We start from the raw sequence: 27,783 nt of genomic DNA on the forward strand, positions 1-27,783 counted from the left end.
TAGCTTTTGAAAATGGAGTCATTAGTTCACAGGTCAGATGTCACATTTACGGGCGTCTGGGGCAGCCCTTCCTGGTGGCCCAGGCGGCGGACTGCCCTTCCCTGCTCTGCACTCAAGACTCACCTCCTCCTGCAACATCTGTGAGGATTCCTCATCAAGGACACTTCTGCAGGGAAAATTTGGGTCAGCTGCTACCTTCTAAGGGCAAATCAACCCCATGAAGCCCAGTTCCCGAGACAGCCTGACTACCGGGGGATAAAAGACCGGAAGAAGCGAGCCGACGCCAGTGGCGTTTTGGTCTTTTCCTTCTCTGAGGGCGTGGGGTGCAGCAGACGTGTGGGTACAGAGTCTGTAACAAGGGCATTTCTTCAAGGACCATGAGCTGAAGTGCGGACGGGGTCACACGCTGAGCTGATCTGGGATCAGAAGGTAACTCAGTTGGCATCCTCCTAGGAACGAACTTCTCCAGCCAGATGGGGCCGCGGAGCTCAGGTCATCGCAATTCACCCCGGAGGAACCAGAGTGTCACCTCGAGAGTGCGACGGCTCCAGGAATGGAGACTCCTCTCCTGTTCCTGTGAGATGGCTGCGTCACCTCGAGAGTGCCACGGCTCCAGCAATAGAGACTCCTCTCCTGTTCCTGGGGCAGAACTTGGGGGTTCCTTGGCTCTGCAGTGGAGTCCTTGAAGCCGGCCGGGCCGAGGCTCAGATTCTGGCTCTGTGCCCCTGGGGAAGCTACCGAACTTCTCCACTGCTCAGTTTCCCCATTCATTCCACGGGGATCACAGCACTTGGCACAGTTACTGTGGTTAGCAAATAAGATAACATAAAAGGACATCCAAGGGGGGGCCGGCACTAAGTGGGCGGACGCTGTTACCTTTGTCCTCACTCTCAAGCCCCAGGGTCTATGCCACGTGCATATCTAAGTACCTGGTCCGCCCCCGCTTTGTCCCTGTCCCTTTCCTGTTCTCTAGAAGGTAAGCACTCTGGGAAGGAAGCTCCGCGTGGGTCAGTGATGCCAAACAGCACTGGGGGGCAGGGGCTCCGTGGGCATTGCACCTGTTACAGGGGAGGCAGAACAGGACAGGGCCCAGCTGCGCTACCTGGGGATACACCGTCCACCTCTCTTTCACCTCAGCTTTCACCTAGGGGTCAGCGCGACTGCTCTGGATTTTGAAGTGCTATCTGCCTCCCGACAGGCGGGGCTGGGGGAGGGGGGTGGGGGTGGGGGTGGCAGCAAACGTGCTGGACCCACGTGTGACCCGTGCAATACATTTACTGGTGCTTGTATCTTAGGTTCGTCGGGGCGGTGAATCTAAATTCCTAGAGTCCTCTGAGTGCAAGGCCATGGCTCGGAAAAGCACAACAGACCACGACAATAACCTACTTTATGGAGGAGACCTAGGCTCTGAGGTGAGCAGGCGCAGGGTCACCATGGCCCCCAGGTACTTGAGAGTGCTCTGGCTCGGCGGGGGGGGGGGGGGTCGCGGAGCATAAATGCTGATCCCCACGGGGACCCCTGAAACTGCAGGAAACATTGCTTTTCGGGCATTCAACTGCCTTCATCCGCTGCTTCGGGGCAGGTGTTGTGGCTGAGACACCGCTTTGTCACCCACCGTGGGAAACAGACTAATCTGGTCTTTCACGGACCCCGCCCCCCCCCCTCCAAAACTTGTCCGCATTCCCAGCCAGGCCATAAGCTCCCTGCAGGCAGGTCCTTCTTCTCCCCTCGGCCACTGTGCGCCTGGTGCCCGGGACTGTGCTGGCCAGCCCTTAGAAGAGGCGCTGACACCGCGAGGCAACCAGCCCCTGTGGGGCGTGTGGGAATTCTGGACCCACTGCCTGACCCCTTCCCCTGATGGTGTTTAGCGGTCGTTGTTTATCCAAAAATTCAAACTTAACTGGGCAACTTGCACTTTCCTTTGCAAACTCTGACGAGCCTGTGACAACCTCTGTGGGGTGTCCCGTCCTGTCTCTGGTCTGGTCTCTGGCCCAAGACAGCTGCTCTATGAAGGTGTATAAAGAACTATTAGGACTCCCATGTACATGAAACGAAGCTCTATTGAAACTGATGTTTGGGGGATGGACAGCACCCTCTGCTGAATGCGCAGTGGTCATGGGTCCATCACGAGACCTTCCCGGGGGAGGGGTGGGAGCCACACGCTGGGGGAAGTCCTGGCGCTTCTTGGCTCGCTTGCAGCAAATGCCAGTATGTTGCAAACAACGTGTGTGGGTTAAGTGGATTTACACGGTGTGTTATCTGCTCTTAATGAATGTAACCCTCCAAAGGGACAAGCAGCCTAACAGCATTTCTGCCAAGAAACCTGATTGAAGTCATTTCTAATCATGCAAATGTGCATAAACAGAGAAAATTGGCAAAGCTTGCTGATTGGAAATACCTCCGTCCAATATTATTCATAGTGCCTCTTGACCTTAGTTTTGGGGGATGTAAGATATTGATTAAAAATATTATATATAATTTCTTCACATATACGGGGTGTCAGAAACCTGTACTGACAAGGGTACATGGCAAATTTGACCCCACCGGTTTATTCCGCGAGCGTGGGCCTTGGTTCCCAGGGGCTGCGGTCACTGTGCTCTCGCACCTACTGAGAAAGGAAGAGTCCAAACCTCTGAAGCCTCTCCTAGCCCCCCTCCCCGTTTTCTTCCTCCATCAGCAACATTAGGGATCAGGTCTGACTGGGGGATGCGGCAGGGGACGTGTGGTCGGGAGATCTGAGTCCGGATTCCAGTTCTGCCTTTTCCTAGCCATGTGACCCGGGTCCGTCCTTTTGTGTCTCAGCCTTTTCAGCGGACAAGCTTACTGGGTGGTGTGGCCGAGAATCTACAGGTCATTAGTTTCTAGCCCCAAGTTCCTGGAACAGAGTAGGTGTTCAGTTGACTCTGAATCTTTAAGCCCTCGACAGGCCTGGTCCTACTCTCTTGAGGGCAGGGTTTGCCCAGCCCGGGGGAGAATGGGAACACCCTGGTGTATACCCCAGCAGAAGGCAGGCTTGGGGGAGTGCAGGGGGGAAGTTAGGAGAGGCGAAGTGAAATTGTCTGGGCTGGCCAGAGAAGAGCTGGGATGCAGAGCCCTCGGCCGCGATGACAGAAAGCTGGGGTGCAAGGGGAGAAGCGGGCACCACTGCGCTCTGAGAAGACCTGACTCACAATGAAAGAGTAGAGTGCATCTCCCTCTTGCCAGGAGAGATAGTTCCATCAGCCTGGGTAAAGGAGTCAGGAAGGATGTCCTTTAGAATGTGGAGTGGTTCTCTTTAGGTGCTGGGATCTGGACGTTTCTTTTTCTTTTCTCTTCTCTTCTCTCTTCTCTTCTCTTAAAAAATCCTATGTGTTTAAATAACATTCAGTGTGCCTTTCCTCCCAGAGAAGAGAGATTTACCAAGAAAAGTGATGAAGCCAGGGAGATGCTTTCCAATCTGGATTTGGAACAAGTCCATTCTAGCAGGGCGGGCCCTACGGTACCCCCAGCCGCTCCCTCTCCTCCAGTGGAGGACCACAAGGGCTAAGTGGGCTTTTACATCACTCCAGGAAGGTTCCCATCAAGTCCTTGGGGTTGGTCTTTGAAGACGGTCTTGGAACATCTCTGTTCTTTCTTTCCTGTTTTTCTTTTCTCACAACCACCGTTGAGTGTTGGCTATCCTCACTAATGTAATTAGAGCAATTTCTGGTTTTTCAAGTCAGGTCTCTGATATATGTACACATTTGATCTTTAATTCGTGCCATTCTGCAGAGCATTTATGGTAGTCGAGTGTATCAGAATTTTTTAAAAAATCAGGCTTTGATGTTTGTTATTAAATCTGGATGATTGAAAAGTCCAGGACTCTGTGACTTTGAAAAGATTTGAGCTCCAGAGAACCATGAGATATTTGGGTTTTCAGAACTCGGCCTAGGACGCTACAGTTTTATGGCCTCTCGCACTGATTTAACTGCGCCGTGTCCTGTCTCCTGTGCAGGGTGCTTATGTGTCACATTTATGGACACTATTTTCAAAGTGTGCCTCCAGGGGATCTCAGTGAATTTCAAGCTCTAACAGAAGAACCCTAACCTGACTGCTTTTCACAGCCCAGTGCAGAGTAGGAAAGAAGTGCATGTTCAAGGCTCTCCACCAACCCCAAAGCACTGCTGAGGACTTCCAAGGCTTTTCTGAGCAGTTTGAAAGCATCAGCGATGCGATCCTTCGAATCCACGTATGGGAAATGTACTGAGGGGCCATCTTTGAGTTCTTCCATTTCATAGGGTCCTTGTGGGTGTTGTCTCTCCAAGCCTGCCCTTAAACACGTACTCTGGTCCCCCTACCCACATAGTCTGTGGGCTGTGCCTTTGGTCCAGTCAGGTTCCTTACTTGCGGTCTGTCCCGGCAGCGTGGAGCAGGGGCTGGGGGCAGCATGCACGGGGTGCCTGTCCTTGCCAGCTGGGTGCTCCACATACACATGACCTCATCCTCAGATAAGAAAACAAACCTACACTGTCCAATGGTGTAGCCACTAGCCATCTGTGCCTACATAAGTTTATTTTGTACATATTTGTTTATTTTGAAATTTTTTTTTTCAACGTTTATTTATTTTTGGGACAGAGAGAGACAGAGAATGAACGGGGAGGGGCAGAGAGAGAGGGAGACACAGAATCAGAAACAGGCTCCAGGCTCTGAGCCATCAGCCCAGAGCCCAACGCGGGGCTCGAACTCACGGACCGCGAGATCGTGACCTGGCTGAAGTCGGACGCTTAACCGACTGCGCCACCCAGGCGCCCCCATGCTTGTTTATTTTGAGAGAGAGAGAGAGAGAGAGAGAGAGAGAGAGAGAGGGTGGGTTGGGGGAGGGGCAGAGAGGGAGAGAGAGAATCCCAAGCAGGCTCCACACTGTCAGCACAGAGTCCTACAGGGGGCTCGATCTCACAAACCATGAGATCGTGGCCTGAGCCAAAAATCAAGAGTCAGACGCTTAACTGACCGAGCCACCTAGATGTCCTGTGGCTACTTAAATTTTAATTCATTAAAATTAAATAAAGTTCACTTACTCAGTTGCACTAGCCACATTTCAAATACTCAGTAGCTGTGTGGGGCTCGTGGCCACCATGTTGGATGAGGCAGACCTAGAATGTGCCTATCATTCTATAAAGTTCTATTAGTGCTGGAACAGAGGTTAAGTGACTTGTTTAAGGTCAAACAACCAATGAAGAATAGGATCCAGGAGGGGCGCCTGGGTGGCTCATTTGGTGAAACGTCCAACTCTTGATTTCGGCTCAGCTCCTGATCTTGAGGTTCATGAGATTGAGCCCTATGTTGGGCTCTGCCCTGACGGTGCAGCGCCTGCTTGGGATTTTCTCTCTCTCCCTCTGCCCCTCCCTCACTCTTGCTCTCTCTCAAAAAAAAAAAAAAAAAAAAAGAAAAAAGAAAAAGAAAAAAAAGAGTAGAATGTAGGAGGGCAAAGAGTGAGAAAGACTAACCCTTGTGGTATTTTATTTCCAGTTATTCCTGAGCCAACTCCAGGATGGTTTTTCTTCGGTTCCCTATTTTTTAAATACTGACCAAAAAATGAAAATTAAAAAGACTCTCTACTCTGTGAGCCAAGCACTGCTCTAAGGGCATATCACTGAACAAAGCCATCAATTCCTGACTCCATCGAATGTATTTGTTGGTTTGCAGTCACCGAGGGAGCTTCCCAGGTGAAATCGGAAACCAGCCCATGCGTTCAGAAGGCAGGGAAAGATGAGAAGAGAGGCCAGCCACCCTGGGCTGGTAGGTGGCAGGTTTAGTGAGCAAAGGGAACTTGCACACAAGGCTTGTCTTGGGTGGCAGCAAGACAAATGGATCCTTGCAACTACTTGCCACATCTTCAAGTTTATAAGGGGCCTTACCTGGGCTTGGTGACGTCTGCCATGCGGGTCTTTTCAAAACCACAACACCGTCTCAAGGCTGTGTCCTCGGAGCAGCCTCTGGGAGTGGGAAGACAAACAGAACCCACATTCCAAGCACGAGGGAAGGAGGTGAGGAGCCTCTGATTGTGCCGGGGCCAGCTCACGGGCGACGGCGGTCACATCTCGTTGATGACTTTCCCCGACACTCCACTCCTCGTGATGAGTTCTTACAATCTCGCAAGCCCCACTCTTTTGCAATGGACGCTGAGTGGTCAGCAAGGGATCTCACTAGCGTGGGGTGGCTCCTGTGGCAGTTATCTGGTGCACTGGAGGCAGATGACACAGCAACAATACAGGTACATGCAAGGGAAGTCACAGATGTACACGATGACTCCCCCAAATCAGTGACAAATTTTTCTACAGGAGTCTATAAGCTGAATCCCTGATTTACCAAGTCCCCTAAGCTGGAAGTCGGATCATTCAGGGTGTTCACTTGTGTCATATGATTTAGTAAAGATGACACCTTCGGGGCGCCTAGGTGGTCAGTCGGTTAAGCATCCAACTTCATTCAGCTCGGGTCATGATCTCGCAGTTCGTGAGTTTGATCCCCGTGTCGGGCTGTGTGCTGACAGCTCGGAGCCTGGAGCCTGCTTCAGGTTCTGTGTCTCCCTCTCTCTCTGCTCCACCCCTGCTCCTACTCTCTCTCTCGAAAATAAACATTAAAAAAAATAAAGATGACACCTTAGCAGACTCATCAGGTATGAACACACAACATTCTGCCCGAATAATGTAGTCATTTCAGTGTTCGGTAAGGACAGGCTTTGTTGGCTATTATTTAAGACTTGACAGATCACTTTAATAAGGGATTCTCTATGTGTTCCCAACAGGACTATGGAGGGATCAAAGATGGTGGCCAAGTGATCATATCAGGCAAAGACAGAACATTCCCACCTGGCCTTGAGGAGAGGGAGGTTGGCAACTTTAGAAACGTAACCTGGTTGTACCTACCATAAGTACTGGCCAGGGAAGGCAGCACTGCCAGAGGGGAGGAGATGAACTTGGGGTGAGATAGTCCAGACCAGGACCGCTCCCTTCTCTCTTCTTTTGATGGTGCGTGTTCCATCAGAGAGGGTACATTTCAATAGATCTTGAGAGCAGATCCCATTGGAGACTGAGTACTCCCCCATCACCCAGCAGTCCCAAGTAATTCGTCCATCCTGGTGGGACATCCCATTCCAGTAGATAACTCCTTCCGCAGGTGTGAGGGGGCTTGGTATTCTCGGCAGCATAGCACATTCATACGTGGTAAGAGTTGTGTAATGGCTTCCATACCTTTACAGTGTTGTGTGCCTCCATGGGGGTCTCTGGTCCGGCATATGGGACAAAAGGCCCTACTGGTTGACATTCGAGTGTATTAAGACTGGGACAGAACTTTAACCCACCTGACCATTGTTAGTAATTTGATCTTTTAATATTCCATTGTTTCTCTCTACCAACCCTGCCGCCTGTGTGTCATAGGGGAGACGGAACCGCCGTTCAATGTCATGTTCTATTGCCCAGTCTTCCAAGTCACGACTTTTGAAATGTGACCCCCAATGGCTGTCTAGTTGATGAGGGTATCTACCAATGGTCGTTAGTTTTTCTCCCCTAAGGGTGGCAGCTTGGTTGGCATGGCTCCAGGGGAAAGCTTGGCTTAGGCCACACGCAGTGTCCACACAAGCCAAGGCATCTTTGGAGCCCTCCCGCAGAAGGAGGGGGCCCATATAACCAGTTTGTTGATCCCTCATCAGCTGGGAACTCTGCTGGATGGCCCCAGATTATTTTGGTAGTTGCCTTGGGCATTATTGAAAACAGGCAGGACGTGCTTCTACTGCATTAACCACGTCACAGAACTTCAAGGGCAACCTGACATCCTTGCCAACACACCACCTTACTGGGCCATGTGGTGGCCACTCCTTCTGTGCACCCAGTCTGCTGCATCTACTGAAGAGTCAGCAGATGGGGTTCTTACCGAGTTAGGGCATCAGCTTCCTAATTGCCAGGGGATGTCAACACCTCGTGAGCTGAGACATGGGGAACAGTGAGGACTGCCTCAGGCTCTTGCAGATGCCCCCAGATGTCTTTCTACGTAGCCTGACCCCATAGGCCCATTCACGGTCATCCATCCTGTGCACTGTCAGAGCCATCAGTGCAAAGAGTGGATGGCCAGGGCTCACGATAATCACCAGCCAGGCCGCTCTGAGCCCAGCCTACTGGCTGCTGTGTGAGAGGCCCTACCCGGAGGAGTGCTGTGTGCACTGCCAGGAGCTGGTCCTCTATGGGGGTATGTGGGGCTCTGTCCCCTTTCAGAGCTGAGACCAATATCCTAGGGGCACTTTCTCCTTCTATGTTTTTCTCTGCCCCAGTGGCCAGCCCACACCTTCTGGAGTCACAGACCCATGTAACTCAGCGACAGCCCTGCTTGGGAGATGTCCAGAGCTTTGATCCGCTTCACTGGTATTTTTGCTTTCTCAAAGATGGCTTGTTGCTCTGAAGCCCCATCCCATACGTGCCCTCTCTTTCCCAGGGAGCATAAGGATCAGAGGCGCTGTGCCAAGTGGGGATCAAAAGTCCTCCAAATTCCAAAATCCCTACAAAGACATGCACCTCTTTCACATTCTGAGGGATTGAATACACTTGTACCTTACCAATCACAGCTTGTGGAACAATCCAAGTCTCACCTGACCAGACAACTCCCAGAATGTTATGGCAGTGCCTGGGCCTTGAATTTTCCGTGGTTTCACTCTTCATCTTTTTTTTTCTCACAGATGCTCCAACAGGGACCCCTGGCTGGCTCAGTCAGATGAGCATTTGACTCTTGATCTTGAGGTTGTGACCTTGAACCCCATGTCGAGTGTGGAGATTACTAAGAAACAACAGCACAAAACGAATGCTCCAGCAAAGCCTGCTAGGTGTCCCACAGCTGAGGCAAATCCTCACATGTCTTTATATCATCCATGTAATGGGCTCACTTTCCTGGTGGGGAAGGAGAATAGGGACAGGTCTCAGACTGTGCAGGTGGCCTTGGGAGAGCACTTAAAAAGGTTTATTATTGGGGCGCCTGGGTGGCTCAGTCAGTTAAGCGTCAGACTTCTGCTCAGGTCATGATCTCACAGCTCATGAGTTCGAGCCCCGTATTGGGCTCTGTGCTGACAGCTCAGAGCCTGGAGCCTGCTTCAGCTTCTGTGTCTCCCTCTCTCTCTCTCTCCCCTGCTCGTACTCTGTCTCTCTCTGTCTCTCAAAAATGAATAAAAAGTTAAAAAAAAGTTTTTAAGGTTTATTATTATCCCTCCCACATGAGGCAAACTTATCTTAGTTATCAGAAACCTGTCACAGTATTTTTTTATTGCATTTCCTTGAAGACGAAGCACTTTGACAGGAATAATTTCCCCCCCAAAGCATCAGAGTAAAACAGCAACTGTCTGCAAATGACAAAAGACTTTAAAATGGCTGTGGTTGGGGCACCTGGGTGGCTTAGTCACTTAAGCGTCCAACTCTTGATTTCGGCTCAGATCATGATCTCAGGGTCATGGGACTGAGCCCCGCATTGGGCTCCACACTGAGCTTGGGGCCTTCTTAGGATTTTCTCTTGCTCTCTTTCCGTCTCGATGCTCTCTCACTTGCTCTCTCTTTCTCTTAGAAGAAAATGAAAATAAAATTTAAAACAATCTTGAAAATCAATGGATTGTATCATATGCCAGGAGATGATAAATGTAATGGAAAGGAAAAATTGTAAGTAATCAGACCGGGTCAGGAGGATTGGAAGTAGCAGAGGAAACAGCTGGTAAGTTGTAGTTTTAAATAGGAGATCTGGTTTGGCCTCTGTAGGAAGGTTCAGTTGAGTAAAGACTTGAAGCCTATGAGGAAGTTAGGTGTGCAGACATCTAGGCAGAGGGAATGCAGGGGCCTCAAAGTCAGAGTGTGTGCCTGGAGTATTTGGGGGAGGGCAATCAGGCCAGGGCAGCCTGGCTGGAGGAGAGTGAATTGGGGACATTCGTAAAAGGTGAAGTCACAGTGGTGGGAGAGACCATGGGGGACTTTGTAAGGACTCTGACTTTGACTTTGAGCTGGGAGGCCATGGAAGGTTTGACGGCCATGGAGGTCTGGAGGCCATGGAAGGAGGCACGATCTGCCTAATAGTCTAATGGGGCCATTCTGGCTGCTTTGTGAGAAGGCTGGCTGAGAGGAAGGAACAGAATCACCTCAGAGGCTGTGTAGCCATTCGGGAAAAAGACAATGGGAATCTGGATAATTAGCAGTTGGTGTGGTGAAAAATGCGGTCAGATTCTACAGTTACATATTTGAAGATGGAACCGACAGAAGTTTCTGATGGATTTGATGTGGGGTTTTGAGAGCGACGAGTGAAGGATGACTCCAAGAGTTTTGGCCTGAGCAATTTTGGAGGAATGGAATTTCTACCGCTCCTAGAAGAACAGATTCGGCAGGACTGAGAGGGGTGGGGTAGGGAAACTTAGAAATTCAAATTTTGCTGATTCGATATGCCTGATAGATAATTTTTTTAAGATTTTATTTTTAATCTCTACACCCAGGAGGTTTTAAGTAATCTCTACACCCAAGGTGAGGCTTGAACTCATAACCCCAAGATCAATAGTTGCATGCTTCACCAACTGAGCCAGCCAGGTGCCCCTGCCTAATAGACATTTAAGTGGAGAGATCAAGTGTGCAAATAAATATATGAATCTGGAGTTTAGGGGTAAGGTTTGGGCTGAAGGTATAAATCGGGGGTGGGGGGCAGTTATCAGCATAGATGCAGCATTTAGAGCCATGACACTAGCTGAGACCAGAAGAATGAGTAGGTCATGAGGAGACCATAAATCGAGCCCAGACACACTTCAATCTTAAGAGATCGAGGCTATCTGGTTAATTTTATGTGTCAACTTGACTGGACCCAAGAGTCCCCAGATTAAACATTATTTGTGGGTGTGATGCGAGGGGATCTTCAGACGAGATTAGCCTTTGGCTCAGCGGACTCAGTAAAGTGGGCTGCCCTCCCCGGTGCGTGTGGGCGTCATCCAATCCATTTAAGGCCTGAATAGAGCAAAAAGCTGGAGGTAGGAGGAATTCACCCCTTTTGCTTCCTGCTTGCCTGCTTGAGTGTGGATATCTGTCTTCCCTCCCGCTGCACTGGGATTTATGCCATCAACCCCCGCCCCCCCAACTCTCAGGCCTTTGGACCCGGACCAAACGACACCACCAGCTGTCCTGGGTCTCCAGCTCGCAGAAGGCAGATCGTGGGACTTCTCAGCTTCTACAATTGGCGTGAGCCAATTTCTCATTCTAAATCTCTTTTCCTACCAGCGTCTGTACCTCCTGCTGGTTCTGTTTCCTGACTAATACAGGGCAAAGGGAGGAACCAGCAAAAAAGGTCAAGAAGGAGCAATCAGTGATGTAGGGGGAGTCTAATGTCCTGGAAGCTAAGCGAAGAAAGCGTTTCCTTCTTCCCTCTGTGCCTCCTTCGTCCATCCCCTTCTTCTATCCCAGAGGCAGGAGCTGAGAGAAGGAAAGAACAGGAGTCTTGGGCAGGTCTGTGCAAGCAGGATTTGCCCCACCTGTCTCCCCACCCAAAGGTGTCTCCTCACATTCCACTTTTCACTCAAAAACCCGGCAGCCGCAGGTGCTCAGAGGGGTGAATGAGTTCATGCATTCCTACTTCTGGGCTTTCTCTTCATTAAGAGGCTGCTGTCAGTGGGGGGCAGGGCTGATATCTAGTTGTCACGGTCTGAATTGCGTGCCCCACACCGAATTCATATGTCAAAGCTCTAACCACTGGGACCTCAACGTGACCACCTTTGGAGATAGATAGGGCCTTTACAGAGGTAACTGCGTTACTGGGTCATTGGGGGTGCGCCCTATCCAATTTGACTGTTGTTCTTATAAAAGAGGAGATTAGGACACACACATACAGAGGAGAAGGAAGATGGTGTTTAGATACAGGGAGAAGGCAGCATCTACAAGGTCCACTGACACGCTGATCTCAGACTTCTGGCCTCCGGAACCGTGAGAGAAAAAAATCCTGTTGTTTTAGCCCCTCCATCCATGGCCCTTAGTTATGGTGGACTGAGCTGACGAATACACCTTTGGAGAGACATCACACCCGTTCCTCCACAGGCGTGGCATGCATAGCCTGGATGAGGATCGACTCTCAGAGGGGAAGAAAAGTTAAATTCTTGATTTTACTTTCCAAAGCACACTCTTTGTACCCCTCCCCGCCCCCGTTTGTGTGTGTGCTCTCTCTCTCTCTCTCTCTCTCTCTCTCTCTCTCTCTCAAAAATAAACATTTAAAAAAATTTAATGTTTATTTTTGAGAGAGAGAGAGAAAGAGAGAGAGAGAGGGAGACACAGAATCTGAAGCAGGCTCCAGGTTTGTCAGCAGAGAGCCCAACACGGGGCTCGAACTCACAAACTGTGAGACCATGATCTGAGCCAAAGTTGGACGCTTAATCAACTGAGCCACCCAGGTGCCCCTATACAAACATTTTTTTTTTAATTAAAAAAAAGTCAAGGTTTTGACTTTTAAGAGCTGGCACTCTTGGAAATCCAAAGGCTGAGCCCTGGTCTCATGAACAGTATTTGAGAAGATAAATAAAGGGCTCGACTGTCGCATCCCTGCCGGCTGCATAAAGCCTGGGGGAAGCAAGGGCAAACAGGAGCAAAAGAGAGCTTAGATTCTAGCGCATTTCTGTCCGGGCTTTGTGTCCCACACGATTTGGGGCATGAGAAGGCAGAGCGACTCGTTCTTGCGTCCAGGTAAATCCTGTGTAGGTGGCGAAGGTCCAAGAGAAGTGGCCCTGCACCCACAGAAGAGCAAAAGGGAAACGGAGGTCGATCTAGGAGAAAGGGCCTGAGCACCCTGGGTTTCCGGGGGTGCAGGAGAGCTCCTGATGGGACAAGAACAGGCTAGAAGCAGGCCACCTGATGGGGCTGGCCGTCAAAATGTGGAGGACACTGGGACTGGAACTGGATACGGAGACATGCGTGTGGGCAGCAAATTCTGGACCCTGCGCTGATGACTAAAAGCAGCTGTGATAGGAAACCCTGGCTGGATTCCTCTCCCTCCGTGCCCCCGTGCCCACACCCTGGCTCTCTCGAGCACAGGTGCCAGCCGGAGGAGGAAGAGGGAAAACCCGAGTTGACTGAAGACCTGCTAGTGGGACAGAGTCCGAGCTGAATTGGCAAGACGGGGTATTCTACCATTAGGTACGGTGGCACCGCGAGAGGGCAATGAAGTTCGGTTACTGAAAATTAGTGGCATAAGATTTGCTCCCCTGAGGCTGTGGTTTATGAAATCCATGCCCATGACAGCAAACAAGAACCAGCATGGAGCCAGGGTGAAGACAGGGTGAGCTGGGGAAAGACGAAAAGACAGTTTGGGAAAGACCACGAGCACCAGGAGATGGGATGCGGGGGAGGGGTGAATTCCACTGTTTGGCTGGTGTCATCCTGGGTGGCACCTCAAAACCAGGTGCAGGCCTCTCAGTCACGCAGGCGTGCGCGCACACACACACACACACACACACCCTTAGCATCTCGCAATCACAGCTCCCAACCCAAAGGAATTATCTGATGGTTGGAATCCGTACTCTCCTCCTAAGCAAAGTATCCCACAAAGTTCAAGGTGGATGGTGTGTAAGATCACTTTATTTCCCAGGGCAAAGGTTATGTGGCACCCACTGGACCCCGCGTGAAGCATTAGAAGCCGACTATGCATATGTTCGGCACAGGTTGCAGGAGCTGTCCCTCCTCTAGAAGTGCCGCTTTGTGTCGTGGCTAATGGTAACCGTGCGACGTGCGGGGAATGACCCTGGACGCCACGACGGGGCGAGCTGTTCTGCCCAAACTCTCCCCTTTTAGCCAGGGAGGGCCTTTTACAGAAAGCCTTGTAGTTTTCACGATGAGACGACTATGCGTTAGAGCTTTGGCCCCAAATCACCACCAAACTTGAACCATTTGGGGTCAACAGCCCCGTGAAACCTGGCAGAAGAAAAGAATATGTATTGTGAAACCGTCTAAACCCCCCGGTGGCTACTTCCACACAGACGTGGCGATGAAGCGCATTCTTCTGGATTAGTAACGAAAGCTCAGAAAGCAGAGAAGAGCCGCGTGGGCTTCGGCTGGCTGGCTCTCCCCTCGGGAGCCCTCCGTATCACCTCCCGGTAGGAGGGGCTTTTCACATCTCGGAGAGCCTGAGGTCGTAGGTGACCATGTTGAAGTTGTCCCAGGCAAAGAGCTTCTTCTCCAGGGGATTGTAGTCCACCATGCTGCTGTACTTGTAGCGGTTCTTGAAGGGGACGGTCAGGGCCCTGCTGCGCCCTGTGCCCGTGTCATACACAAAGTTGATGGTGGCATCGGGTGCCGAGTAGCTGCTGATGGTGTACAGGCGGCCGCAGATGATGAAGGCATTGGCCACTGACTGCTTTCGGATGTTAGTCTCCCAGGTTCGTTCAAGTTCCAGACTCTCCGGGTTCAGTTTGGAGAGGACGATGGCGCCTTTGGCCTCCTGGGTGCTGTAGATGACCCAGAGGCCCGTCTCGTCCACAGCCAGGTCAATGTCCGTGTAGCCGCCCCAGGAGTACGGGAACTGCCCGTGGTAGCCCGCCCCGGGGATTTCCTTCTCAGCCTTCACTGTCTCGGTGTTGAGCTCGTATCTGATCACGGTTCTGGACTCGGCCCCCTGGAAGTAGAGGCTCCCCCGGTACACCACGGCGCCCGTGCTTTCCAGCGGCCTGGGCAGCACGTGAACCTTGGAAGGGTAGCCCTGCAGGAACTGGCTGCTGAGGTCGTACTCGAACACCTGGCGGATGTCCGTGCCCACGGTGTCGATTCGCCACGTGGTCTCCTGGGTGTAGGGGTAGGCGGGCTTCGGGTCTCTCATCCACACGCCGTACTTGCCCGTGATTGTCTCAGCTCTTCTCAGGGTGAGCGGCTCCCCTACCCAAACCAGTTCTCCGCATCCTGGTGAATGAAAGGCAAACCGACACGTAAAACGCCTTTCCACCACCTTTCCACCACGTGGAAGCGGTAAAAGCCAGAAGGCCGGAGACAGAGAATCTGGGTTTGAACTCGGGCTCCGCCAGGGCACCTGGGTGGCTCCGCCAGGTAGGCATCCGACTTTCGATTTCGCCTCAGGTCATGATCTCACGGTTTTGTGAGTTCGAGCCCCGGGTCGGGATCTGCGCTGACATCATGGAGCCTGCTTGGGATTCTCTCTCTCTCTCTCTCTCTCTCTCTCTCTCTGCCCCTCTCCTGCTCGCACTCTCTCTTTCTCAGAAATAAATAATAAATTAAAAACTTTTATTTTTTTTTCAACGTTTTTTATTTATTTTTGGGACAGAGAGAGACAGAGCATGAACGGGGGAGGGGCAGAGAGAGAGGGAGACACAGAATCAGAAACAGGCTCCAGGCTCCGAGCCATCAGCCCAGAGCCCGATGCGGGCTTGAACCCACGGACCGCGAGATCGTGACCTGGCTGAAGTCGGACGCTTAACCGACTGCGCCACCCAGGCGCCCCAATTAAAAACTTTTAAAGTCAGGCTCTGCTATCCGCTGGCTGTGTGACTTTCAGGTCCCTCAGCCCCCTCAACCTCGGCTCTCTCATTTGTAAAGGGGTATAGTGTTTTGGGTAGTAGAGACGTTGGAAACTTTAAATGTAATTATACGTGTTAGGTGCTTGGCATAGAGTAAATGCCCAGTAAATATTATGTGCTCAATATGCCGTATGGATTGAACTTCTCCTACTCGCTGTCAGTTGTAAAGTTGAAGGCTGTACCGAGGGCTTCAAACTGTGTTTCTAATATTTGATTTAAGCCGGGTGGGAACTCATGGGTATTCATCATACTACTATTTATGACTTTCCTGTCTAATTTACTTCATTTTGAAAAATGAAACAAGAGGCTCCTGGGTGGCTCAGTCGGTTAAGCATCTGACTTCAGTCCAGGTCATGATCTCACAGTTCGTGAGTCCGCGTCAGGCTCTGTGCTGACAGCTCAGATCCTGGAGCCTGCTTCGGATTCTGTGTCTCCCTTTCTCTCTGCTCCTCCCCTGCTCACGCTCTCTCTGTCTCCTTCAAAAATAAACAAACATCCCCCCCCCCAATTTTTTTAATAAAAAAAAACAAAACAAAAATCAAGTCATTATAATAAACTCTATAAAATGAAGTTCTTCAAGCCCTAACCAATGGACCACATAGTTTAGGCACCATTTAAATACAATAAAACCTGAACATAATTTTTTAAATGTAGTGAAGAAATGGTTGAAAACTTAGATTCAGTGGAAATAAATGCAACGGATCTCTGTGCTTTCCTCAGTGTCCTTCTAGAAAATGGGAAGTCTCTGCTGCTCATGTCTCAGGGAACCCTACTCTGGGTATTTCAAAACTTCCCACCACCATACATGCTCTTCTGCTTGGAATAATTGTCCGTGACACGGATAGTCACAGTTTCTGAAAACCACAGTGTTTTTGCCTTAAAGTCAGGCTTTCAGGGAACACTTGGGAGAGGGGGCAATACCTCAGGACCCAAAGTTCAGAAAAGATACCTTTAGTAACAGAGCCAGTCGGTTAAGCAGTTAAGCAGTTAAGCGTCCAACTTCAGCTCAGGTCATGATCTCACGGCTCACGAGTTCGAGCCCCGCGTCGGGCTCTGTGCTGACAGCTCAGAGCCTGGAGCCTGCTTGGGATTCTGTGTCTCCCTGTCTCTCTCTGCCCCTCCCCCGCTCATGTTCTGTCTGTCTCTCAAAAATAAACATTAAAAAAATTCTTTTAAAAATAATTCTATGTGGCAATCAAGTGGGTGAAATAAACATATCTCTCCTCTTCCCACCACCCCTCACCCCTCCCTAAGCCTCCACCCTCTGCAGCCCAGCTGAACCACCCCCCTATGTGGGTGATGAGATGTAAGGCTTTGCTAGGGAAAGGTGGACGCCTGCCAGCATGCCCTAGAAAGCTGGCAGAGAGGGGCTCTTCCTCTCCCCCCTCCCTCCTCTCTGCCAGGGCTCATTGATGACCTGCCCTCCCCCCAAAGTGGGCTGACCAGCTCTGAGCACAGAGCTAGTCACGGATCAAGACCACGTGTGTATAAAAGGGAAGAAATTTAATTTTATACCAGGGTCTCCCTCTTCACTCCTGGGATGGCCAGATGGACTCTCCTTCAGGATTCGGGAAGCAGGAACCTCAGTTAACTCTGACTTCAGTTCCTGGAAGTTGACGGTCTCCACGTTCCATTTAGAAACTATATTAAAAGAAAGAGACAAACTCGTACTATGAGGAAGAATGGCCCAATGACTATGTTGAGGATAGTATTTAAATAGGCTTCCAGAGATAAGATGATGTTTGAGATTTGTTTTAAGATAGTGCCTGGCTGGCTCAGTCAGAGGGTCTGTGACTCTTGATCCGGGGTCATGAGTTTGAGCCCCATGCTGGGTGTAAAGATTAATTAAATAAATAAAACTTTAAAAGGAGATAACAAGGGACGCTTGGGTGGCTCAGTCAGTTATGTATCCCACTCTTGATTTCGGCTCAGGTCATGACCCCAGCCGGGGTCATGGGATCAAGCCCCGAGTCGGCTCCACACTGAACATGGAGCCTGCTTAAGATTCTCTCTCCCTCTGGGGCACCCGGGTGGCTCAGTCGGTTGAGCGTCCGACTTCGGCTCAGGTCGTGATCTCACGGTTCATGAGATGGAGCCCCACCTCAGGCTCTGTGCTGACAGCTCAGAGCCTGGAGCCTGCTTCGGAATCTGTGTCTCCCTCTCTCTCTGCCCCTCCCCTGCTCACACTCTCTCTCCCTCTCTCACAAACAAACATTAAAAAAAAAAAAAAAACTCATCGGACAGCTGTCAGAACTGGGGTTCATGTTCTCTCTACTGTTATGAATGTGTGGAAGATTTCCATGATAAAAAGCTCACAAATAATACATTGCATAGCGACATGCCTAGCACAGAGTAGGGTATTCAAAATAAAATAAAGTAAGCTCGTGCCCCTTAAAATAATTCCCACTAGCGGGTCTAATTTATTAGCAGGTGATTCTGGGACATTCAGAAGGCCCTTAGCATTTTCTGGGATGCCTGAAATTCAACAATTAACAACTCCCTGCATGACATAAGGTTCTTCCTGGTCATGATGCAGATGTTCCTATAAGAAGTAATACATTCAGCTCTACATGGTCAATTGAAATATGCTGTCAGAACCCTTTCTGAGACCAGTTTTGGACCAGGAGAAAGTGTGCAGGGCTCCTATAGGAATTTGTGGGCGGGGGCGGGGTTGTGCATAGAGAAGGGAAGGGGGGGTGTGGGAGACACTGGTGAGACCTAAAGTTACCACACCGTGTCAGACACTGCTACTCTGGGTTAGGGCTAGTGTTATACAGGAGTCCCTGGATCCAACAAAAAAGCAGCAGCCACTGCACGTACGTCTGGTGAGGCCAGCAGATCAGGAGCTGATCGCTGATGAAAAGACCCTGATCCCAAGGGGAAGGCACTGATCCCAAGTGGGAAGGCACACCCACACCCTAAGGCCCACATGGGGAAGCGCCAGGGGTCACTCAGGAGGGAGGGGAACATGGGCGGGAGCCTTTACTGTTTTTTCCTGTGGGAAGGAATGAGCCAGGCCAGGTAAACAGGTTTAGGGTTGGCTGGCGTGAATAATTTCAGCAGGCCTGGGGCATAGGGGCTGTCCCTGGTTGTCTGGCACTGGGCTCAGAGGAGATGAGGGCAGGCGGACGGTACCCTTGACTGTGATCACTGATAGAGGCCGGGTGGGGCACGGACGCTGGGTGGGTGGGCTTGCGCGTGAGAAGCGAGCTGGCAGGTGGGTCAAATGCTGTCTCTAGGAATTGGCTAATCTGCGAGGCCCAGACGTCAGAGCATCAGAATAAAATGCTTAGAATAGTGGCCTGTTCTCTTGCTGGCCATCTCAGTCAGTTCTCGGCCCCTGGGGTGACCGCCCCACTCAGGGTTCCTACGCCACTGTCCCCGAGGGCAGTCAGTGTGGTGACTGGGGCTGGGCTCCTGCATAGTGGAGAAGGTCAGGCAGACATTCTGTCTTCTGTCACTTGTTAGCTCAAGTTGCCTTTCAGGCACAGATTACAATGGAATGCTTAACCCTCCTGGCTCTGCCACATTTCCTCAGTCTTCAGCCACACATTCTTCGGTGAACGACAGTACCAGAAGGCGGTGGGGAACACTTCCTATCCAGCCTAGAAGCTCTCAGGCTTGGGGCGCCTGGGGAGCTCAGTCAGTTGGGCATCCGACTCTTGATTTCGGCTCAGGTCATGATCTCATGGTTTGTGAGTTCCAGCCTCTCATCGGGCTCCGTGCTGACAGCTCAGAGCCTGTTTGGGATTCTCTCTCTCCCTCTCTCTTTGCCCCTCCCCAACTCAGGCACGTGCACATGCATAATAAATAAATAAACTTTAAAAAAAAAAAGCTCTCAGGCTTGTGAGGGGCTGTGTAGCTGAGCTGTGGCCCCCCTCCGGCTGCCGCCTGCCCTGCTCTCTGCCGGCCTGTGACTGTCCTGAGGGCCTGCATCCTCCTGCTTGGGTGTCCCCCAGTCCAGAGTGGGCTGTGTGAGCACTTGAGAGCCTTCAGCCAAAATGTGTGGCCAACTGAGGGCATCCTAGCTATGCAGCCCAAACTCCAGGGGCGAGTGGGGACACCCCCAAGGACATGGCAGGTCTTCAGTGTCCCCAGTCTCGGGGAGCTGCCCATCCATCTAAAAAGCCAGCCCCTCCGGGACACCTGCACTGCAAGGTTGTGCCGGTTGTGGAGATACAGGGTGAATGAGATACACTTGTCCATGGCCTTGAGGAATTCATGGGCTGGCTGAGGAGTCACATGGGTTCACTCCAGGCTGCTTTGGGAACAAGGTCCCCTTGGACGATACAAATGTCTCCGCGAGCGTCTTGGGAAATGAATTTGGTTCCCTGAATCTCCTTCTGTCTGCCTGAGGATCTACGGAGGCGAGGAAGCTCCTCTACTCTTTACTCCCAGCTTGCCTTGACAGGGCAGAGGCTGATTCACTAGCTCACGGGGATTTTTCCCAGACCAACTTGGGGACTGTCACCAGCCACTCCTTCCTGTCCAGGGCTGGCGCCCCCCACACTTGAGCCAGGGAATTGGTGCTGCCTGTGGGCAGCATGGCAGAGGGGCGGGGTGTCTGAGGTTCCCTGCTCTTCTGTGCCGCCAGGAGGAGGTAAGAGTGAGGGACCTCTTCCTCTTCGAGGGAAGAGCAGAGCGGTTCGTAACTATTCCTGCTTCCTGGAGCACAGGCCTCCCCGCTCTCCGTCTGCCTCTCCCGCCCCTACGCCTGCTCTCTTAGGCCTAAAACACAGCGAGGGAGCCTTGACCCCTGGCTATGGGGAGCACCCCCCCCCACTCCCCTCACCCCCCCCCCGCCCCTGCCGTGCCTGGCCGACCTCTCAGACTGAGCAGAGGCAACGTCTCAAAATCAGCAAACTGCCTGAGGTGAGCTGTTTGCTTTTCTTCTGTACCTTTCCTTGGACCATCACGGACCATTCCTCAGAACAATTCCAAACTTCTTTTGTTTCCATTCATTCTCAGAACACCGGAGCGAGTGTAGGCAGTGTGAGGTGAGAGACAAATACTGCAGTGGCAGCTGTACAAAACTTCTAGAGAGTTCCCTTGCCCCACCGCAGGTCCCCACCTTTTGGCTCCAGGACCCACGGTTGCCATACTAGGGTCACTGTGAGCCACGCGGCCCCTGTGCCGGCCCCTTCCTCTGTGCATCTGGTGCACAGTGCCTTATCCTGTGAATGTGACCGGGGTGATCACGGGGCGTAGCGACTTACTGAGAAATAGACACAGGCCGAGAAAAGGAAAGGGACACGCCTGCAAATCAATGAGAAGAAAATTAAGAGAAAGGCCCTCTTTACCCACAGAGGGGAGAAAGTGGGGGAAACAAACCCGAACAGGCATTCTCCCAGGAGACTTGCCCGAAGACAGCTGACATACTGGCCCCGAAATACTGAAAACAGATGCTTTGGGGAAAGGGATGATTAACAGGTATTTATAGCTCTTTCCACCTTTTGAAGCAGTTTCATATAAGTTCTTTATGTGGTCTGATACTTTCACAGCTTTTAAAAAAAAAATGGAAGAAGGCTTTAGGGCTGCAGTCCGCACCTCATGTAATTACTGCCACCACTTACTACGTGCCTCCTGCGAGCCGGGGACTGTGCTAGGAGCTCGCTGTCATTACCTCTCTTCCACATATCAGTCCTGACGCGGACGATATTCTCTTCGTTTTGCAGAAAAGGAAACTGAGGCACAGGGAGGTTAAGTAACTTGCCCGAGGCCACACAGCTGGTTAGTGGTGGGACTAGGATTTGAACCCGGGTCTGTCAAGGCCATGGCAATTGTGAACCTTTCCTCCCTGCGGTGGGGAGGTTGGTCGGTTATAAATTGATGGCCCCTCGGTGCCAAATGCACACTTCCATATATGCTTTCTGAAAAACGAGGCATTTCTCCTTTCAAGTGAGCACGATGTCAGGCTTCCTCAGTAGAGGGCGCTGGGGGGAGATTGTGGAAGGAAGTTGGTGGGGGAGGGGGTGTGGAGAGAGGCTGGGTTGGCCGTGTGAGGGTGAGGACATCTGGTGGAGTCCTGCCCCAGCCAAGACTCGGTTCCTCTGCGACCCTGCAGCCTCGGCCCGATCGTGACCTTTCCACAGCCCTGTCAACACAGAACCCAGAGTCCCTGCAGAGGCCCCCCCGTGCTCTGCCGGCCTCCTCTACAGGCCCCCAGCCGGCTCTGCAGCCATCCCTGACCCCAGCGTCCCACACCACGGTCACCCTCCGGAGCCGGCCATTTGGCTCCAGCCTGGACAAAGTGGCCAGCTTCTCTGCTATCTGATGGGCTGGCCCTCACCTTCCTCTGTGAGGCCTGACTCGGTCCAAGTTTGTCCTTCCTCTGGGACCTTCCCTCAGCCCGAGGGTGCCAGGTAGAGCTTACTTATTCAGCTCATATTGTGCTTTCATTCTACCTGATTCTTTCTATTAAGAGGCCCTGGCGGGGACGCCTAGATGACTCAGCCAGTTAAACGTTGGACTTTTGCTCACGTCATGATCTCATGGCTCATGGGTTCGAGCCCTGCATCGGGCTCTGTGCTGACAGCTCAGAGCCTGGAGCCTGCTTCGGATTCTGTGTCTCCTTCTCTCTCTGCCCCTCCTCCTCACACTCTGTCTCTCTCTCTCAAAAATAAACATTAAAAAAAAAAAAAGAGGCCCTGGGGCGCCTGGGGGGCTCAGTTGGTTAAGCATCTGACTCTTGATTTCAGCTCAGGGCATGATCTCACGGCGGTGAGTTTCAGTCGCCAGTCGGGTTCCCAGCTGAGCTGAGCATGGGGCCTGCTTGGGATTCTCTCCCTCCTTCTGCCCCTCCCCCACTAATTCTCTCTGTCTCTCTCTCTGTCTCTCTCTCTCTCAAGCATATAAAAATAAATAAATAAAAATTAAAAAATAAAATAAACACTAAAAGGCCATGACGTAACCCGCAGCGTGGAGTCTATGCCCCGACTGGACGCAGACCCCTACCTGAGGCTTTTCCAGCAGCTTCAGACAAGCTGCTCAGAACTGGGGGGAGTGACTCACTCCTGGACCCGAGCTCAGATGCCAGCGGGTGGCACGCACAGCTCCCAGGTGGCACACACTAGGGAGCCCAGGCTTCTGGCCGGCTGCCAAAGAAGAGGTGGCCCCGGTGTGTGGCTGCTGCTGAGTTCCTTTCCTGGTCCCACCGAGGTCCTCACAGCTCTGCGCAGAGGGCCCTTTTCTTCCTCCGCCCCCCTTCCCTCTCTCTCTCTCTCTCCCCTGTCTCTCTGCCCCATCCCCACGCCTCTCCTCCCTCATTGCCAGAACCACACCTCACTTGCTTTCTTAGCAGTAAACGAGAACCATAGTGAAGCATTAAGTCAGGGAATGGCTTCCAGAACTACAGCAAGGCCCTTTCTCGGTTGGCAGGTGGGATGGTAGGCTGACGAGTCAGCTGGCTGCTTCTTGCTTGTTTCAGCCAGGAGCATCTGGCAACGGTGAGCTCCCAGGGCAGAGCCGTCTGGCATGAGGACAGAGGCCTGTGGGAGAGGATGCATGGGGGGGGGGGGGTGGGCAAAGGTGGGAAGCAGCTGTGTGAAGGAGCCGGGACTGGGACTGGGCCCGAGTCGTAGCTTCCTAGTTCGGGCTTGCCACGTCCCTGCTGTGTGACCCAGAGTTGCTCGACCTCTCTGAGCCTCAGTATTCTTAGTTCAAACTATAAACGAAATGTCCTCGATAAAAATGTGTCAAAATCAAAATTTCTCTGGAATGTTGAAAAATCGCTCATATTTCCTTCCGTACGTGGGGAGAAAACAAAAAGAGGTTATGAAAATATTAAGGACTGTATTGTATCCAATAGCTAAAAAATTTTTAGGGCTTTTATTTGTTTGTTTCTTTTAAGATTCAGTCCTTCCGTGGTTGAAAAGTTCATGCCTATTGCAAAATTCTGGAAACTTTCTGCATGCTCTGCCCTTTGTCCCTTACCTCTGCTTTGCAGACACATTCTAGGGAGCTTAAGCCAGAAACTCCCAGGAAAGCGAAGATCAGCCAGCAGACTAATGTCCCGGGTGTTACGCCAACACGTACTGTCTCTGGGATCAATGTGCATGCCAAAATATTATGTACGGGTAAACGTTATAATCATTAAACGGCGTTTTAAAACAGTAGGGCAGCAGGAGCGCAAGAAGCCCTTCGTCACGACGCATTTACTGCGCTCAGCGTGCTGCCTGCTTCTGCCCGCTACCTCTCATCTGCGTGGTCACCCCCACAGGGGATTGCTATCTGCAGCCCTTGCCTTGAACACCTCTGGTGCTCCTCCTCCATGTCCTGCCCACCTTTTCCCAGCCATTGCCGTGGCAACCTGTCATGTGCAGGTGTCATCGGCCGGGACCTGGCTTCCGCTGCCCTGCCCCGGCTTCTCTGACTCCACAAGAGCCAGTCTGGTGCCCACATCTGTGCATCATGGGAGCGGGATCCACGAATGAATGCTCCCTCCTTCGGCTGCATTCCTTTTTTCTTTGTTTAAAATGTTTATTCATTTTTGAGAGAGAGCACAAGTGGGGAGGGAAAGAGAGAGACGGGGAGAGAGAGAATCCCAACCTAAGCAGGAGTTTCGCTGCCCGCACAGAGCCCGACGCGGGGCTCGAACTCACAAAGCGTGAGATCATGACCTGAGCTGAAGTCGGACACTCAACTGACTGAACCACCTGGGTGCCCTCATTCTACACAGCTCCCCGGCAGGGCTTGGTGGGGTCAAGCCTCCACCATCCACTGTGGGGACCCACTGGGGAATGCCCCCTCCCTCCTTACGTGCTCGCTTTCCTTCTCTGACTCGCTCTCCCCTCCCCCTGATTCCTGATCTCCCTGGGATTAGACCCACGTAAATCACTGCATAAAAGCCCCCACCCCAGGCTTCTCTCTGGGAAGTACAGACTGAAGCAGATGCAAAGTAAAGGGGGAAGTGGGCTTCTCTTGGAACACTGCTAACTGACTCTGAGAGATCTTGTGGTAATCTGTGTTTTTCTCTTGGGGCTTATTTAATAGGTTTCCAGACACTTTGCTGCAAAATTATTACGACAAAATTGTATATATACTATCTCAACTCTCTCACACACGCACGCGCGCACACACACATACACACATGTGAACAAGGGGTTTCTGTGATTCTAAGAAGATCTTTTTTCTATGTAACAATTCCACCATAAAGACAGTGGTGGTGACAGTCTGAATGGCAGACGAAGAAAAAGTCCACCTTCTGTGGCCTCCCTGGGCTGGGCTCCCGCAGCCTCCCCTGCCCTCACCCTCAGTTCTTGCCGCCCCTGCATCGAGCACAGCCGCACTTAACCTCCAGCTGCCCAGAAAGCCCTTTCTTTACCCTCAGATTTAAGACCTCGAAGCCTATCTTTGGTTCCAAACATTTCTTTCCCTGATGTTTAAATGCACACTTCCTGTTTTTTTACCATTAGGTTCTATAAACCAGGGGTCACCTCAGGGTCCCCGAAGGGCCGCTGGACCTCAGGAAGGGGAGGAACTGAATTTGAGTTTTGGCTCTGCCTTTAGCTGGCTAGGTGGCCATGGACCAGCTCTGGGCCTCAGTTTCCACATCTGCACAAATGAGCCAGTGGATCAGATGCTTTCCAGGCCACTTTTGCAGCTCTACGTTCTTGTGCTAATGTAATTTCCTGCTCATGAAAAAAAAAAAACCCATGGCTAAAAAGAGTTTCCAAGCTTGGAGTTCACTCTAATGGGCTGTTGTCCTGATTTCAAAAGTAGAGTAGCTGGAAAGAACAAAAAGAAATGTAAAATTAGAGAACACATCTCATAAATTCCCCAAGGCTTGTTAAATGACCACAGGACAATAAAAGGCTGTTTATTTGCCTCTGTTTCCACACACACACACACACACACACACACACACACACACACACGGGTTTTTGTTGAGAATGTGACTCCATTCACTTAACAGTCTGAAATAAGTAATCTTCATAATGTTCCTATTAATACTAATTCTTTTATTTGTGCTCCAAGACTCGAGTTCAGCAAGTTTTAGTGTGACCACTGATCACCGAACAACCCGGGGCCCTTTGGGCCTCATTTTCTTTTGTTGTAAAATTTAGCATCAAATCTCTTCCAACTACAGCAATACGGGGTCTTTAAAAATCCTTTCCATCTTAGAGTTATTTCGTGAGCCCCACAAACATCCTTCACAGTAGACATTCTCATTAGCATGTAAGGGGTAAGAAGTCAAGGTCCAGAGGGTAAAGGACTTGCCCAAGGTCACATACAGGCTTTGATGTTTGTCAGTCTCGCTTATTTGCAGACTTTGCCTTTTATGTAGAAAGCCTTTTTAGAAAATAATTTCTCATTGTTTTATTCTGATGATTTCCAAGCCTTTTGAAAAGTTGAAAGAATAGTACAATAAGTCCCCCCCTCCTCGCCACGTGCTGTTCACAGAGAGTCACCAGTTGTGAAAACTTTGGTGCATTTTTTTACCTTCCTTTCTGTCACTCTTTCCATATTTACAGTCTTTGCTGAACCGCCTGAAAGGAAATTGCAACCATTCTGACACCTTTCCCCTAAGGACTCGAGTATGTACTCTCGGAAGATACTCTCCCTAACCACCACACCATCTCTCGCCCAAGAAACTGAGCAGTCCTCAATAGCATGACCGTAGAAGCAGCCGATATTCAAATATCATCAGTGATTCCAAGCCTGTCCCTTGTAGCTTTTTTTCCCCTGGATGTAGGAGCCAGTCCAGAGCCAGGCACTGCATTTGGCCACCGCATCTCTCTAGCCTCCTTCAATCTAGAACAATCCACCTGTCCTCTTTCTTTCTTGATGGTGACATCTCTGAAGAGTCTGGACTAACTGTCCCACAGCTGGATTTCCTTGCTTGTTTCCTCCCGATTGGAAAACTTCTCCAACAGTGAATATTTGGGAGCACAGCTTCAAAAAAAGTGACACAAATACTATCTTCCCAACCAATGGGGAGAGTGTGCCCCCCGTTGCAGCCAACACTCACAGACTCACCTTCAAGCAGGGACAAGGACGAACAGCCCAGCATCTTAGAAAGAGCCACCTCAAGGAGTTGCCTGGTGACTTAAAAGCAGAGGTCCTCGGATTGGGCAAAGAGGCCGAAAATTTGCAAAGACAACATATTGAGGAACCCGACAAAGAGTCACCACCTCTTTACTTTGCCAAGAAAGGACATGAAAAAATCCCCACCGTCTATCATGATTTCATAAATCGATTGTCAGGTCATTTTAACAACAAGAGGCAGGAATCACAGTCTCCAAAGAAAGATCCACCGAAGGGGTAGTTTTCTAAAAAGCCTAGTTGGGAACCTTCTACTGATCGTCTACATATACGTCTCACCTGGTCTCCTATTTCTCATTTTACCGTCACTGTGAGAACCGTCCCGGAAGCCACAAGAGCTCGGGACCGCTGACCTGAACAGAGCTCCCAGGAGCGAGATGACTAGTAGCCTGTGAGGCTGATTGCTCCCCTGGATTCGTCTGCCTCGTGCTGGACGTGCAGCCTCCAGGAGAGAGGGGAGGGCGGGAGAGCAAGCCTGGACCACCTGTAACAGGTCACTATGAGCCATGCCACCTTCTGGACTCGGGGACCCCTTCACCCCGCATTCTTACCTTCCCTGGAACCTGATGGCACATCCTGAGGGGTGCCGCGGGCCTGGGGACACTGGCCCCTTCTCAGCCTTGCCACCTCCTGGCTGCTGCTGTCCAGCCTCCGGGCCAGATCCTCGTTCTCTTCCCTCAGTCGCCTCTTCTCTTCCTCCAGAGCTGACTTGTCCCGGAGGAGGTTGCTGTAGGAAGCCTCCAGCTCCCTGTTTTGGCTTTCCAGCTGTTCTCGCTCCCTTCTCAGGGCGCCCAGCTCCCTCTGCAGCCCCTCCTGGGTCGCCGAGGGCCCAGCAGCCTCGTCCAGGGTCAGCTGGTGGACGAGGCTCTCCAGGGACCTGAGCCGGGCTTTGGTGGACTCCAGGTCTGCCCGCTGGGCACTGCTGTCTCTCTGCAGGTCCTGGATGGCTGACATGGCCTGGCCCTGCTCGGGGCAGCTGGACTCGTTGGGGCTGGCCACACTGAAGGTGTACTGGCATCGGCCACTCCGGTCATTGGCCTTCCGGAGCTGGGCTGTCCTGGCCCCTAAACCCCATACCAGACAGGCCAGAAGTAGCAGCTGGGTGGCTGGCATCTCGGGCCTGCAGCGGCAGTGATGTGCAGAGACCGGGCAAGGCTTCCCCAGGACAGCTCTCCTCCTCTGGGAGGTGTCTGGACGGGTGGCCCTGCCGGTGCACGCCT

At 51.5% G+C, this 27,783-nt stretch overlaps 2 protein-coding genes across 9 annotated transcripts; one reads left to right on the forward strand and one right to left on the reverse strand.

Annotated features, from left to right (window-relative positions):
* Positions 1-214: 214 nt before the first annotated feature.
* On the forward strand, positions 215-27,115 carry MYOCOS (myocilin opposite strand). 8 transcript variants are annotated; one of them, XM_045048861.1, is made up of 3 exons: positions 215-429; positions 1,296-1,444; positions 3,385-3,941. In XM_045048861.1, exons 2-3 carry the CDS (start codon positions 1,347-1,349, stop codon positions 3,524-3,526), a joined length of 240 nt encoding a protein of 79 aa, XP_044904796.1. In that variant the 5' UTR covers positions 215-429; positions 1,296-1,346; the 3' UTR covers positions 3,527-3,941. The 8 variants fall into 8 exon arrangements, 1 of the variants encoding a protein (XP_044904796.1); XR_006591733.1 differs by lacking the exon at positions 3,385-3,941 and adding an exon at positions 6,764-7,011 and having other exon boundaries at positions 239-429; positions 1,296-1,412; XR_006591732.1 differs by lacking the exon at positions 3,385-3,941 and adding an exon at positions 5,488-6,749 and having other exon boundaries at positions 239-429; positions 1,296-1,412.
* On the reverse strand, positions 13,558-27,777 carry MYOC (myocilin). The gene is given in 3 exon segments (NM_001278850.1): positions 13,558-14,888; positions 17,036-17,161; positions 27,115-27,777. Coding segments are annotated over 3 exon segments (1,473 nt in total). The 5' UTR covers positions 27,677-27,777; the 3' UTR covers positions 13,558-14,103.
* Between the last annotated feature and the right edge of the window lie 6 nt (positions 27,778-27,783).

This window comes from Felis catus, chromosome F1 (genome assembly GCF_018350175.1).
Source record: "Felis catus isolate Fca126 chromosome F1, F.catus_Fca126_mat1.0, whole genome shotgun sequence".
NCBI classification, from domain to species: Eukaryota; Metazoa; Chordata; class Mammalia; order Carnivora; family Felidae; genus Felis; species Felis catus.

Coding starts and splice junctions, on each gene's coding strand:
- MYOCOS (XM_045048861.1), top strand. CDS start 1,347: ATGGCTCGGAAAAGCACAACAGACCACGACAATAACCTACTTTATGGA. Junction 1,445..3,384: donor AGGGTCACCATGGCCCCCAG/GTACTTGAGAGT, acceptor CTTTCCTCCCAG/AGAAGAGAGATTTACCAAGA.